The sequence below is a fragment of the Haliotis asinina genome, chromosome 1 (assembly GCF_037392515.1).
Source record: "Haliotis asinina isolate JCU_RB_2024 chromosome 1, JCU_Hal_asi_v2, whole genome shotgun sequence".
Classification (NCBI taxonomy): Eukaryota; Metazoa; Mollusca; class Gastropoda; order Lepetellida; family Haliotidae; genus Haliotis; species Haliotis asinina.
In genome coordinates, this window is record NC_090280.1 from 22,660,042 (window position 1) to 22,676,915 (window position 16,874).

At 43.1% G+C, this 16,874-nt stretch overlaps 1 protein-coding gene across 1 annotated transcript in view; it reads left to right on the top strand.

The window, feature by feature from the left end:
* The window catches only part of LOC137259865 (vascular cell adhesion protein 1-like), a 31,444-nt gene extending 14,811 nt beyond the window's left edge, over positions 1-16,633 (top strand). Inside the window, 10 exon segments of the mRNA XM_067797536.1 lie at positions 8,590-8,943; positions 9,689-10,006; positions 10,577-10,843; positions 11,499-11,621; positions 12,357-12,378; positions 13,858-13,913; positions 14,274-14,295; positions 14,548-14,603; positions 15,338-15,454; positions 16,410-16,633. Of these exon segments, the coding sequence (XP_067653637.1) occupies positions 8,590-8,943; positions 9,689-10,006; positions 10,577-10,843; positions 11,499-11,621; positions 12,357-12,378; positions 13,858-13,913; positions 14,274-14,295; positions 14,548-14,603; positions 15,338-15,454; positions 16,410-16,633 (1,559 nt within the window).
* Positions 16,634-16,874: the final 241 nt, after the last annotated feature.

A 16,874-nucleotide genomic window follows, 5' to 3' on the forward strand; every position in this document is an offset into this window, starting at 1 on the left:
ACACCGGTATTGTGTCATACTTCTTTCCCATTCCACCAGAGCGCCGACTTTACCTGTGGGAGGACCTCGAGAAAGACCCTTTTATCGAACACGCCGTGAGCTCTATCAGCTGCGGGCTGTACCACAAATATGGTATGTTGTTGGCTCCAGTGACGGCGGCGATTATCACGGCAAAACATTGTCAATTTGAGAGAAAGAATAATAATAATAGTATAGATGGATGCTGCACAGGAAACCCCAGTGGACACAGTGATGGAGGAGACCCCACCCCCAACAGTGAGTCCCGAGGTGACGGTGGAGACCCCTTCAGTGGGGGTACCCCCAACAGTAACCAGGCAGAAGAATCCTAAGAGAGTAGCTGCCGGTAAAAAACGGTGGTGTAACCAACATAAAGTGACCAACCCAACCCGACTGTTGTTGGCTGTAGGCGTAACTGCTGCCGTGGTTATAACATGGTTATACGTGGGGGTACCCTCCCACAGTGAGCCACCACCCAACAGTGAGCCCCCCACGCCGCCGGCAGGCCCCACTATTGACCCGCATATCATGTTATAATTTTAATATTTTATATCATATACATAATGTCTGAGGGGAAAACGTTCGTCAACGACGCATACCACGCCACAGTGGTCGCCAGTCTAGCAGTAGGGTACGCTCGGTTGACTAAAATGGTGCTTAAACAACCAACTATCAAGCTAGATTTCAACCTGCAGGATATGGGTATGCTCATAATGAACCTTGGTATGGCGATGGCCACAAAAGACATCCTAGTAAAACAAGGGATCATACCTGATAATATAATGAAATAAATATAGGGATGGCCACGATAGCTATGATGGTCGGTGGGGCGTTAGTGAATGCCCTGGCATTTTCCGGGAGTAATTTCCTCTTCTCGAAACTACGAGATGATCACGCGGCTGAAATACAGGAAGAAAGGAAGCGGCACGATCTCGCTACTGAGAAATTACAAAGAGCACAGGCTGAGTACGCTAAAAAACGTCTCCAGAGGATCGATTTTATTAACGAACAACTACAGCCGTTCAAACATTCAACGATGTCGATGAAGCAATGAAAGAATACTATCTACTAACTGGTAAACAATTGGAACCGCTCAATAAACCCACACTCGCTCAGTACTACACACCATCCAAGGGACAAATGAATCGTGAACTGGGCTTCATAGTGTTGGGTATAGCAGCTACTGCGTTGGTTGCGAAGCAATTAAACTAAAATACCCATATAAGTAAACATGAGACCCGCTCCATACCGATGCGAATATATACTTATGGGGAAGACTGAGGCCTGTGGTAGGAAATGCAGGAATCAGGGGTTCTGTTGTTTCCATATGGGAAGTCCTAACTACACGTGTTCTGTGTGTGGTATCGGGGTTAAAGGACACTACTGTCTATGTAAAGCTCACGGAGCGAACGTAGTCAGACATCAACTCATCTACGAGAATAAAAAAGGCTACATAAAAGAACGTAGGCGACTGCTCAAGATAGCCACTTAAGGGTTACCTCCCCTTACTGTGAACCAATTAGACATTAGTTCTCTTAGGTGTAAACACGATGTCTACTGTAAGCGAGCTCAAGCGGGTCGCAAAACAGAGAGGTGTCATCGGGTATTCTCGAATGCGGAAGTCAGCATTGTTGAGATTACTAGGTTTAGAAGCCCCTCCTACAGTAAAACAATTAAAAGCTCAAGCAAAACAGCTTGGACACACGGGTTATTCAAACCTGGGGAGAGCCGGGTTAACCGCATTGTTATCACATGCCCCCGTAGCACGTCCCACTGTAAAACAACTGAAAGCCGAGGCACACGATTTGGGTTTAGGCGGGTATTCCCGTATGAGAAAACCACAGCTTGTAGAATTATTACGACAGAATAGAGCTATTGACCTACAGTTCGTGCGCACTAAGCACGCCGTAGGCAACTATTTGGGAGGTTGGCGCATGCACGTTGATAGAAACATAGACATTACAGATATCAAGCCTCTGATAGCTGATAAAGTCAACCAGGAACTAAATAATCTAGGAAGTATCAAGTTTCAGATCACAGTGAAAATGTCGCTCGATAAGCAGGTTGGGAGTACCACTGAGTATGTTCAGCCTTACTTCCGAGGTCAACAAGAGGTCGTCACACATGCAGAGACCATTGACGCATCAATCGATACCAGTTTTCAGCAGATACGAGAATACCTAGAACGCTATACACACTTGGGGTCCGGGTGGGCTGTAGATAAAATCGATAATGTCTATCTAGACATAGCTAACTACGTGCCGTTCAGAGGCGGGTCATACCTAGCCTTGCCTCCCTACTATAGGAACAAACATGCCATAGTAAACGTTAAGAATAGAGGAAACGATTGCCTGAGGTTAGCTATCAGGTCAGCCTTATTTCCAGCTGGCACTCATTCAGATAGGCTTTCTAGCTATCCCCAAGATGATGGGCTTAATTGGGATGGTATAGATGAACCCACCCCCATATCCCAGATCACTAAAGTAGAAAAACAGAATAATCTGGCTATAAATGTCTTTGGGTATGAAGGTAACACAACAATAGTACACAGGGTCAGCACGGTGAAGGATTGCCAAGTTATCAATATATTCATGATCCAGCGAGGTGAAAAGTATCACTACACGTGGATAAAACATCTCAGCCGGTTGTTGCACGACCAGTCGAAACACGTTGGGGAAAAACACTTTTGTGTACGATGCCTACACGGTTTCAGTCGAGCTGATTTATTAGAATCCCACCGGGATGATTGCCAAGGTGTGGGGCAGACGGCCATACGAGTCGACATGCCTAAGGAAGGTGAAAATATCCTAAAATTCAGTAACCACAAGAACCAAATGTCTGTACCTTATATCATATACGCCGACTTCGAAGCCTTAGTTGTGGGTGGGGATTCCCCCACACCCCCTAGTGGGGGTAGCTTCACCCACAAGACACAAGAGCATAAAGCCTGTTCGTTTGGATACATTGTCGTCCGTTGTGACGGGGAAACGAAAGCTCCGGTAGTGTATAGGGGCCCTGACGCGGCTGAAAGGTTTCTAAAGTGTTTGCAGGAGGAAGAAAAAATTATTAGGAATGCATTGTATAGAATCGCTCCCATGCGTATGACCCGAGCCGACAGGCTAGCTCACGCTAGTAGCACTAACTGTCACGTGTGCGACTCACCACTTAACGGTGATTCGGTGATAGATCACTGCCACATAACTGGTAAGTATAGAGGCGCCGCTCACAACGCGTGCAACCTCAAGCTTAAAATCAACCCTAAGACAATAAACATCCCCGTTGTCTTTCACAACTTGAGAGGGTACGACTCACACTTGATCATGCAGGCCATCGCGAAAATCGATGGTAATATAACGTGCATCCCCAACAACATGGAGAGATACATCTCCTTCAGCTTAAACGGACTTAGGTTCATTGACTCGTTTCAGTTCCTCCTGTCGTCACTCGACAGTCTGGTCAAGGCCAACAATACCTTCCCTATCACCGATCGATACACAGACGCTGAGACTAGACCCCTGCTTATGAGGAAGGGTGTGTACCCCTATGAGTACATGGATAGTTGGGCCAAGTTCACCGAGACCAGACTACCCCCTATTGACTGCTTTTATAGCAAGCTGAATGAGGCGTCCGTCTCACGAGATGATTACTCGCACGCGACTAACGTATGGAATAAACTGGGTTGTAAGAACCTGGGTGATTATCACGACCTGTACTTGAGGACAGATGTACTGCTGTTAGCCGACGTGTTTGAAACGTTTCGACAGACATGTTTAAAGCAGTATAAACTCGACCCCGCATGGTATTACACCAGCCCAGGTCTGTCGTGGGACGCCTTGCTTAAAAAGACCGGAGTTAATTTGGAATTGCTCACAGATTACGACATGCACCTATTCATTGAGAAAGGCTTGCGAGGTGGGATTTCCATGGCATCCAAACGATACGCGAAAGCAAATAATCAATACGTGAAAGGTTACGATCCTAACAAACCAACCAATCACATTCTCTACCTCGACGCAAACAACCTGTACGGCTGGGCCATGAGTCAGTATCTACCTACAGGGGGATTCGAATGGGTACCCCACGTTGATGTTATGGAGGTTGCACCAGATTCGAACAAAGGTTATATCCTCGAGGTTGACTTAGAGTATCCCAAGGAATTACACACATCACACAACAGCTACCCCCTGGCCCCCGAACGTATGAGGGTTAACCCAGACTGGATGTCTGAGTACCAACATAACTTGTCAGGTGGGCGTGTGACAGACGTTGAAAAACTCGTGCCTAACTTAATGAAAAAGACCAAGTACATCGTTCACTATCGCAACCTACAGCTGTACCTGTCGTTGGGTATGAGGCTGACCAAAATACACAGGGTGCTCATGTTCGACCAGAGCCCATGGATGGAGCCCTACATCAGAATGAACACAGACCTACGAAAAAAAGCAACCAGTGATTTTGAGAAAAATCTCTACAAGCTCATGAATAACTCGGTGTTTGGTAAGACTATGGAGAACCTGAGGAAACGCGTGACCGTGAAGCTGGTTAGATCTAGTGAGGAAGACAAACTCAGGAAATTGATAGCCAGTCCGGCATTCAACCGTAGTAAGATATTCACAGACAACCTGGTTGCCCTACACATGAAGAAAAGCCACATAAAATTCAACCGGCCTGTTTACGTGGGGATGAGCATCCTCGATTTATCCAAACACCTGATGTACGACTTTTACTACAACGAGCTCAAGAAACAGTACAGCGACAGGTGTGAAGTGCTGTACACTGACACGGATTCCCTGCTGATGGAGATTCAAACCGAGGACGTGTACGAGGACATGAAAAAACACCTCGATTTATACGACACCAGCGATTATCCTAAGACCCATACCCTACACAGTATGGTAAATAAAAAGGTCCTAGGTAAGATGAAGGACGAGTGTGCTGGCACGCCCATAGCCGAGTACATAGGTTTGAGACCTAAGATGTACTCCATACTGAAAGCCGACAATAGTGAGATCCGGAAGGCTAAGGGGGTTAAGAAGTATGTGGTGAAACAACACATCAAACACGCCAGATTCAAGGAAGCCCTGTTCAAGACCCGTACCTTTAGACATAAAATGAACACACTTAGAAGTGATGGACATAAGATATACGGACTGACTATAAACAAGACGTCCCTGTCGCCTATGGACACGAAACGTTGGATAGCTATTGATGGTATAAACACATACGCGTATGGACATGAAAAAATTTGAGGCTATTTACTACAGCCCGCGTGGGTACTGGAAAGGAGCTAGCGCAGTAGATAAGCTAGCTAAAATAGCGCGAGTACCCCCGGAGGAAGCCAAAGCGTGGCTTGAAAAACAAGCCCTGTGGCAGATCTATTTGCCGGCACCACGCTACGTGCCTAGAAGGAGGTTCGGTATTAACATACCTAATAGCGTTCACCAGGCAGACCTACTGTTCCTACCCCACGACAAGAGGTACAAGTATGCCTTAACCGTAGTGGATGTAGCCAGTCGTTACAAGGAAGCCGAACCCTTGACCACGAAAGATTCGGCCCAGGTAGCCAGAGGATTTGAACGCATATACAAACGCAGCCCACTGACGTGGCCAACAGAGCTGCAAGTTGACCCCGGACGGGAGTTCATGGGTGCCGTGTCACAACTGCTAGCCAAACACGATACAAAGGTCAGGCGTGGCATGGCCGGAGCCCATCGCAGCCAAGCCATAGCTGAGAGATTTAATAGGACTTTGGCTGAGCGCTTGTTCGGCTATCAGTATGCTAGGGAGATGGCCACCCCTGGAAAACGATCAACTGAATGGGTCACGAGGTTACCCAAGGTGGTGTCGGCAATCAACCATGAAGTCACCCGTCTCACCGGTAAGAAACCGGCAGACGCTATCAAACTAAAATCAATAGTTGCAGAGTCGGCCGCTCCATTGCGTGGGAAGGAGAAACAGATACCAGATAGGGCCCTAGTGAGGTATCTATACCAGCCGGGGGAACACGAGGGCGATAGCCGTAAGCGAGCCACCGATCCTATATGGTCAGTCAAAACTTACAACATAGATAAAGTGGATATGAAAGCCGACGAACCTAACTTATACTACTTGAGGGATGGGCCGGGTAGGGGATTTGTAAGAGAAGAATTATTGATCGTACCGTACGGCACAGTGTTACCTCCTACCAAGGCACAGTAATTACCGCCAACTTTTTTGTAGTAGGGGTAATAGTAGCAAGAGCTAATGGCCCAACCAAAGCCTTATTTAATAAATAAGGCTTTGTAGAGGCATTTCTTGAAAGTGGTCCAGAACTATCATTCCCTATACTACTAAATGTGTTATATCTTACACGAGGCCCAGGGAAGCTGGGTCAGAATGCGGTCCTTTTGTGAACATAACTGTTATCATAACTATTTTCTAGTAATTCATTCACACATGCTCTTGGCCGAAATCTGAAACCGGGACACCGAGCACCCAACTGAGAACCATACTTTTATATCATGATAAGTGTTGAGTGAGTTTGGTTTTACGATACTAGAATTGGCAATATTCCACCAATATCACAGCAAGGGAGACGGAAAATGAACTTCACACAATGAACCCATGTGGAAAATCGAACCCGAGTGTTCGGTGGGGCCAGTGAAAGTTTTAGCCACTAGGCTGCCCCGTCGCCATTTCTGTATGATAAAGAAGTCTTGTGAGGACATGTAACTAGATAAAGACTTATCAGATCACAAAATCTTTAAAACGTCCTAAAGGACATGATAGCGGTTGGTTTTATGATGTATATTCGTCTAGAATGGAAGATAATGAGATCTCAAAATACGATAGTCAGGCGTTCGTAAATTCAAAAGAATGTTTTAAACGTTCGTGGCATGTTTACGGTACTTCAGAAAACTGCCATTAAAATTAGAAGCGGTGCGACTTGCGGCAATCATGTGCTGCTACAAATATCAATGATAACGAAAGTCAACTTCTGTTATACATTTGTTGACTTCATGAAATTGGTGAAAAGACGAAATAGATGCCAATCGCAACATTCCATCACGAAGTCTCGAAGCTGGAACGTACCAGACCGGTTTTGCAAATCACATCAACGTACACAAGAACACCATATCTCGTTAAATTAACCACCTCAAAGCAATCATGAATGTGGGGTAGCCTTGTGGGTAAGGCCTTCCATGTGGGTTCGATTCCCAACATGGGTACAATGAGTGAAGCCAATTTCAAATTTTCTCAGCTATTGCTGGAATATTGCGAAAAGAGGCGCAAAACTAAAATACTCACTCACTCACTCACTCACTCATTCGTCTCTAGTATTGTGATCAACCTTCAGCTGTCGGTGTATAGCCCATCTATAGCTGCTGGTGATCTTGAGCCCATTTCTTCATTCTTCTGCTGTCTGTAGTGATTGTCCTTATGACAGCGTACAAGTTTCAAACTAAAAGCAGTGATAATCTAATATTTCTACTGTCCTGTGATGACAGCTTTACGTTATAAATCTATTGATTTTAATATTGATATAAATGAAATAGTTCTCGTCACGATATTGGTGCAATATTCGTGACGTGAGGTTAAATGTTAATGCAAGCACTCACGCACTCACGCACGCACTTCAACCCGAGAAGTGGTAGTGAAGAGTCACCAATCTCGCAAAACATATACCAGCACCGATACTGCTGGACAAGCGTATACCATGTGCTGTTGATCGACCAAACAACATGAAATTAGACACCAAAGTATTTGTTCCTTTGTTGAGTGGGGAGTGAGTGAGTAAGTGAGTGAGTTGAGTTTTACGCCGAACTCAGCAATATTCCAGCTACATGGTGGCGGTCTGTAAATAATCGAGTCTGGGCCAGACAATCCAGTGACCAACACCATGAGCATCGGTCTATGCAACTGGGAACATATGACATGTGTCAACCAAGTCAGCGAGACTGACCACCCGATCACGCCTTTGTTGAGAAGTCTGCACCGACGACGCCGACGTGCAGCATGGAGCAACACCTTGCATGTGTGGAGAAAATGGCGTTGTGTCTGGAGCAATGATGATTCGTGAATTCTCCCTCAATGCTGAAATTGTTCGTAGCCTGTCGTCTGACGTCAAATGAAGGTATTGAGCACTTTACGACAGGTCGACAGGTTTGGTGTCGAAAGTGTGATAGTGTGGGGAATCATACCCTGCTTGGGAAGATCTACAGGGTGGCGGTTCAGGGAACTGGTGCAGGGACCATATTTTTCAAACGGCAGACATCGTAGGATCTTAATCCGATACAGCATCTTAGTGTTTGCATTGAGGTCAACATAAGACTGAAACACGTTTACAATGCATTGCGGGAAGAATGGCAGAGAAATCCACATAACATAGTACAGAGAAGTGATGATCGACAGCTCACTGAGCGGGCATCTTACGACAGGGCAATTAGCCTTGCCATTATGTGATTAGCACCATGATGTCATCTTTGTATCAATCAAAATGGATCAAATATGCAATTACGCGTATCTATTTTTCAAAGTTGGCCTTTATGTTTCTTTTCTGTATCGTGTACTAATTATGCTGACATGTTTCAGCTTCTTATACCAAAACTGTGGCCCGTGTCGGACAAAGTGTCAACATGACCTGGAGTGTCAGTCAGTCAGTTACGGATTTTAAGATAAAATCTACCACATACAAACAACAGACACCCAACAGAACTGGTTCCACTATCCTGTTCATTGTGGATGAAAATAACCTTCTGCCTGCTACTGTCAACACACACACACAGAACGGGACGAGGATTCAGCTGAGTGTCAGTACATCCCTGGAGGGGAGGAAGCAAGTCATTCTCACATTCCACAGTGTTGACGTACAAGACGCCAGAGTCTACAACTTAACCACCCATAACAGTCACATGTCTCTTAGGACTCGACTTCTTATTGTACTGCGTAAGTGTGAAGACAATCTGAGTACCAAATATAAATATAAATTCCGCATCAAAAGCGTGTGTTTTTGAGACACATTGATAGAAATATGGCGGTCACAGGCAGATAATCTGCGAAATAATCATCCATACTTACACAGGAAGTTTTGTCATTATAGCATTATAGCTTAATGTCGTTTACACAGACGTCATTGCAAGAACTAATTATGTTAGCGATGAAGCTATACAGATTCAGCCTGTAAAAGAATCCAGATGAAATATATCTTATTATTGTTGAAGGGTACACTATCACACTGGCCAATCTTCTTCCATGGCACGTCCATGAAGGTGTTGCTTGTGTTTTATGACACCTGACCTTTCTTTCTTCTTACAGACGTTTTATAACACCTGACTTTCCCCTCTCACAACAGACGCTTTATAACACCTGACCTTCTCTCCGTGCAGACGCTTTATAAGACCTGACCATCCTTTCTCCGTGCAGACGTTTTATGAACAGTATCACGGATGTGGTCAGCCATTCTGCCTCACTACATTCATTATCCATCTGTTATTGCTTCCTTGGGAATGGATAGAACATATGTCGGGAATGACGTTCACTAAGATCGATTCAAATATACTCTCCGTTCAAACGACATTCTGGCATGTGGTGACTTAATGTCACTGAATACATAGTACATATTCATATATGTTATTAATAATTAATAAGACTAAGGACAAGATTACAACCACTTTCATTCATCTTTTCACAGGGAAACCATCAGAACCGAACATCATCACGACAGTCGCTGACCCTGTATCTGGTGATCCTGTCAACCTGACCTGCTCCACAACCTTCCGGAGTCTTCCTACAGACCAGTCTCTGTACCCCTATACTCTGAACACGTCCTACACCTGGAGGAGAAACAACAGGAGTGTAGACAGCAGGGTAGACAACAGAGTGCACATGGACGGACAATTCCTGACGATAGACTACGTCACCAAGGAGGACAAGGGCGTGTACACTTGTCAATCAGGAGAAGAAGGACTACTGTCAGACTGGAGTCAGGGATACACACTCAGTGTTTCATGTGAGTTCAGGTTGATTAATATTGAAACAATAACTAGAAGCTAGATGTTTCTTCATATACAATCCTCACAAAAATCTGACTCTACTCCATGTGTTGTCACTATCAACGTTTGATGCCTAAATGCAAGTGAACGTGAAGCTTGCTTGCCCATTATAAACAGAAACTACAAACTTCCTGAAATGGATTTTTTTATGGAAAGACCAGAGCTATTGTGTCTCGAGATATTGCCACAGAATTCCGATCCGATTCATCATCACGCCGTGTCCTCTGTTGCAATTGCTCAGCCATTCTGCACGTATACGCATAAATACAGACTATCACCCTCGCCTCTACTGATATCAGTTATATAAACACGAATTGATAGAGTTACAAAGGCTTTCCCAGGATATCTTTATTTTTATCAACGTGTGTGATATCAGTAGACACGAGGTTGGGATTCTAGTTATAATGAAACATCATTCTTCAATCTGGAATCCCTTTGGAAGACAGTCACACTAGATATATGGTGGCATGGGTACGATAGAAGACAATTTCAAATTATTATTTCTGACCATTTCACATGCATTCCAGATGGACCTGACCAGATACAGTTTGACGGCACAAGGGACAAGCTGCAGGTAGAAGAAGGGAAACCTGTAACAGTGAGATGTTCTGCTGACTGTAACCCTGCCTGTTCTGTAACCTGGATGGAGATATCCAGACAGGTGGTGATTACAGGACACAGAGAGGCTGTGTTGTCTATAGCAGCTGTAGATGTGTCTCTGTCTGGACAGTACACGTGTCACGTCAACAACAGCCATGGGAGTGCATCACGCAACCTGATCCTGGAGGTCATCAGTAAGACCTGCACACATTCTTTAGTAACAGAATATGCAATATTTAAAGTTGTATTTGGACAAAACTTGGAATGACACTATTCAAAATCAGTAATCATTTCAACTCGTAGTATTCATTAAGAATTCAATTTTGACCATAATGCAATAGAAACATTCCGCCAAGGTTTTCATTTATCAGCTACAATCACAGAGGCGGTGGGGTAGCCTAGTGGTTAAAGCGTTGACTCGTCACGCCGAAAACCTTGGCTCGAATCTTCACATGGGTACAATATATGAAGCCCATTTTTGGTGGACCCCTTTGTGATGTTGCCAGAATATTGCTGAAAGCGGCGTGAAACAAAAAGAAGTCAGACATTCAGTCCAACAATCTCAAATGTTTCTGTTTGTCCTATAAACTGAAAATATACTCTGAAAAAAAACGTGCAACGTGACAAAATGAAATATTATATTAGATGTCGTTTGGAAGTGCCACCGTATACCCTTTGTAATATTACGTATTGTGAATTACTGAGAGACATCCAATGAAAGAAAGTGCCATGCACACGTACAGAAAGTGGATACGGTATTGCCGATATAGTAGATAAGGCATTGCATATTTGGATTCAAAACAGGACTAGACATATACTAAAGTGCATGGTACATATTAAATGTTTCAGCACGTGCGGTTACTGTATCTGGTGTCGTTTCCGTCGTCCCCGTGGCTGCTGTCTGCTTGGTCCTGATCGTGGTCATCGCCGTTGTCGTCATAGTGGTTGTTTGTAGAAAACACAGACTCGGGGGTAATACGGTGTGATGTGAGAGTCAATGAAAAAGTGTTCCACCGCGGTATTTTAGAATCCTGCGTTCGTGTTTGTCTGTACGTGGTATTATTAAATTTATGCTATGCCATGATTCAGTTTGACCTTATAACCATGGAAGCACTTCTTTCGCACTTTCAATTGCAAGTAGGGGCGGTGGGGTAGCCTAGTGGTTACAGTGTTTGCTCATCACGCCAAACACCTGGGTTCGATTTCCGACATAGCCACATAGGAAAAATATGTGAAACGCATTACTGTTGTCCTGTCCTATTGCTGAAATGTTGCTAAAACTAAACTCACTCACTCAGTTGCAAAATTTAGTACTTTAAGGTGTGTTGCGATTATTCCCTGCAATCTTATCAGCACGGTGATCATGCATTGATGTTAACAAGAAAGGAAGAAAGTCGCCTCTTTGTGAAGAAAAGGAGCCTGAGTCCAGCCTTTAATGCAGTGTTTATACCCTTTAAGAGGCACTATTATTGAGTGACATAAACTCATCCGAGAAATCATAACATAAAGAATAACAGGCACCTGTGTTGTATCTACTTGATATTTTGTTCTCTTTCTTCACCTAAAAATTCTGAAAAGAGTCTAGTATTGTTCTGCAAAATTAAATTTTGTATTTATGATTCACCTGTGTGCAACTTTACCAATAATTCGTTGATCGTATATTTGTCATCTAACATTTTGCACGTGTAATTGTCTACTCCCTTTCAGAGAGGGGATACATTCTTAATCGGTGAGTATAATGGCTTTGAACTTTCTAACACAATCTTAATTGATAGTATACCACAGATCAGGCTTCTGGTGGTTGGGAATAAATACGTACCCTTGTAAGCTAAAATCTTGAGACTCATCACCATCACCACCATCACCACCATCACCACTATATCATACCTTTGGAGTTTTCATCTCTCTTGACGTTTATGTATGCACAATTGTATTAATCTAGTACCACCGCTTTTTTATGACAAGTACGAAACACGACCAATCCGGTCTACACACACAAACGTGAACATCAACATGGACTGGAAGTATGGTTCCCATCAGTGCGTCACCCACTGGGTTGTGACGCATTTCTCAAATCATGGTTGTGGTTACTAGACGAATCACCACTAGCGACCACAGGTGACTTGAAACGCTTCACAGTACATTAAGTCTAGATATAATGTACTGTGAAGAGTTTCAAGTCGGGGATCATCTCAAAATTTTCATATTTAAACAAATCTTTAATCCTCGCAATGGTAGCGACCACATTAGTACCTAGATGTCGGTCTCATGACTCACATCCCTCAGTCTTCTTATAATGGGAATCAAGCCTCGAATCATCTGCCATTCATTTTGTAGAACTACGTCAATTCCTGCAGAAGGATCTCCAGTTCAAATTTGTCATAACAAATAATCGAAAGACTTTCGATTTGGTTCATATCGTCAAATGATGGCTTCCAAAATGGGGCACGACAACGGTATCTAATACATCCTGTTGTTAAAGTCGATCGGTGGCTGTTCCTCAGAACCGCAGCTACAATCTCATTCTAATGGTACTGGATAGGAACCCGTGAAATCCGGGTGAGTCAACCCATGTTTGTTAGAGGCGACTAGCGGGATCGGGTGGACAGGCTCGCTTATTTGGTCAACACATGCTATTACATCTCACATGTATAGGTCGATGCTTTCGGTGTTCATCACTTGATTGTGTGGTCCAGACTCGATTATTTACATCCCGTCACCATATAACTGAAATATTGATGTGTGCAACATTGAAAAAAACAAGCAAACAAACAAAACTAGTGGAGAGTTGGACTCGCCAGTCTTCATTACTGACAGAGTTCTTCTGTCTGTGTCATGGTATTACATGTTTCCAGACGAATTAAGACTCGATCATCAAGGCCATCGGTCTTTCTTCGTCTTTACTTTCCCAGTGGCCACTTGCTTCCTCACTAGGCGACTAAAACAGGTTTGGTGACTATACAAGTTAGCATCGAGTCAACAACAGGACATTTCATGCTTGTCAATAACTTGTCATCGTGGATTTTCTGAAAGTCTGTCTTGCCGGTGTAAAAACATTTCCAGTTATATCACTTTCGTTAGGAAACTCCAATTATGAAAATCCCAGCACGTGTACATGTATGTAACAGATTTTGTGAAGCAATTACGTTCCAGTGTGTTTGACTGTCTGTTTGGACAAACTTTAACCTTTGTAAAATTCTGTCCTCAGCATTGTCACATATACCCGGGACCCAGGAGCAGACGGGGGCTACCAGGAGATAGAAGGTTGGCGTCATAAGACATTTCTAACATTTTAAATGAAATCTGTAACACATCAGAAGACGTTTCTTTAAAGGTTAAAAGGGTACCCATGAATCATTAAATACTTAATGCATCACTTTTGGGAAACACTTCCTGCTTTTCTTTTTTCATTTAAGAAAACTGTCTCAGCATTCTGAACATTTGAAAATTCACGACAAATGGTGGTTACTTATTTCAGCGCAGTTTCTTTTACACTTGTAATTTCTGAAACGTGTCTAAAGAGTACCAACGTCGCATATCGGCGTGCAGTAATAAAATCATTAAGGGTGGACAAAGAACCATCTCTTTGCGTTCATCATTACAACAGAATATTGTAACTTTCAGAGACAGGATACGCTCATTATCGGTGAGTTTCAGATGAAATGAATAAACAGTTCATCGCCTCGAATAGCTGCCAAATTAATGCGACATGAAGCAATACTCACTCATTTATTCCCCACAAAACGGTGTGACCTTGAACGACTTCAGAGTGAAACTACACAAAATCCACATCATAATGTAATATTTTGTGTCAGTGACTTTGTGTGGACCTAATTATCATCACGTTTAATATTCATTTCCTCACATTTTCCTCGTGTTCAATAATCACTTTCATCAGTCTGGTATTGTATCACAGGGAAGATGAAAATGACGGCAGCTACCAGGAAATAGAAGGTTGGTGTCTCAAGGTTAACTACGAGCATGCTGTGAAAGGACTGTGAACTGTGTCAATTCGGAGCCAAGAAATGTTGCCATATAAGTCTTATTAATTATTACGATTTTATTATTCATGATTCCTGTTATAAATTAAATCCGATAAAAACATGAAATCCCTTAGTCACATTCTTATGTGTTCTGATGTCATGACACGTCTATATGACACTTCTTAATTTCCACGAAACGTAACCAGGGTACAGTGATAAAAGATCCACTAGCCTGGATAGATGTAACGGTCATGTTTCCGGTCTCACGGATAATTCTTCCTCCTTCAGTAATTGCTTGCTTCCTTTTCCTTTTTATGTGATGCAGACAGGACTGTCTTGGTTTATAAAGAATCGTAGTTTCTTTGACAAGTTGGTCATAGAACAAATACAATTTTGCTTAGTTTTAGTTGGCTCTTAGTTGGCGATTATTGATGTCAGGAGTATATTCAGTGTTTAGTAGGAATGAGATAATATTTCATACCTCACGAATGATTCTTTTCCCATTGTCCATCTATCGCTTCAGTTGATGTTTTGTGATGAAGACAGGGATCTGTTACTTTGTTATGAATTGCAGTATCTTCGAAAAAAATACAAAAAGTATTTCTTCCAAATGTACTACTATCAGTATCTATGATTTGAAAGGAATAAGGAATATTAACGACGGATCTCATATGTGTCCAATACTAAATACATGTGTTATATTAGGAGGTGATGTCAACGTAGACGACATCGTCCCCATCGTAGCTGTCTACTCCGTTATGTTGACTGCTGTGGCAGTTGTGGTGGCGGCAGTCACTGTTCTTGTCTGCAAGGACGTGAAAGGTACAAAGAATGCATGAATATTTTTCATCAAATGAATCAAATGCATAAAGTCATCAGTTCACTCCCCTCCATAAACCAACAACCCTCAAGCAGCACGCCCTTATCCTTTGCCCCAAAGTGAATTGGTCTTCAGCAACCCACTGGTATGCTCGTCATAACAGGCGAATAACGCTAGCTGATTTCTTCAGCGATTTCAGTATAATTTACCAATCAATGAAGGGGTACCCGGTAGGATGAGATGATAATGACTGTAAACCATATTCTGTCTTACAATACACCTTGGAGATCCGTTTTAGAATTGATCCTGTGCAACCTATGCTTGTCACAGATGCAAATGTCTCTTTTATTCGTTGTTGTTTGGATTCAGTAAAGGTCAGTGCAGTAGCCTAATGTTTAAAGCGATCATTCGCCACGCTGAAGACCCCTCATAATGTGTGAAGCCCATTTATGGTGTTGTTGCAGTATAGGTAAAGGTGACATGAAACTACAAGCGGTCTGTCACCCTCGCGTTCCAATCGGTGATATTTTATGAATATTGTCACAAGCAGAGAAAAAAACAATATTAACTCACCTACTCGTGTTCAGTAAGTGGCAATGTAGACGATTAATTCATTTTAAGTGTTCCCTTTGTTTCGTTTTCAGATTACCAGGCAAGACGGTACATATATTTACTTTTGTATCTTAAATGCTGGAGTAGTATGGAGTAGAATCTTTTTTTCTTGCCCAGCTGCTGTCTCATGTCTATGTAAAGACTATTTGCTCGACGTATATCAGAAGACTAACATCATATTTAAAGAAACAACGACATTTGCTTGACCGATGCTTATGCTGTTGATAATTGGATTGTCTGGTCCAGACGCCATTATTTACAGACAGCTGCCATATAGCTGAAATATTACTGAGTGTGGCGTTAAACAACAAACAACCAAACAACAACCATCAGGATCATCTATAGAAATATAAGTGTAATGTTGTAATTACAGATGTGGTGACTACCTTACTGTGATGGCAGAGAGATTATCCCATGACTTCAGTGATGTACCTCGTGCTTCCAACAACGATATCTTACCTCTACACGATTACGAGCGACTCCTGAGGGAACAATTCCACATCTACACGTCTCTCCACCCTTCATCTTCCTCAACAGAGGACCACAGTACCTGGCGAAACCCAAACTGACGGTACAGGTCCACTTCTACAAGTGTCTTCGCCCTTCCTAGCCCTAAACAGTGGACCACAGTAACAGGTGAAGTCTAAACTGACGGTACAGTTCCATATCTGGACATCTCTTCACTCTTCATCTTCCACAACAGAGGACCACAGTACCAGGTGAAACCTAAACCGACGGTACAGTTCCACATGTACACGTCTCTCCACCCTTCACTTCTTCAACAGAGGATCAAAGTATCAGGCGAAGCCT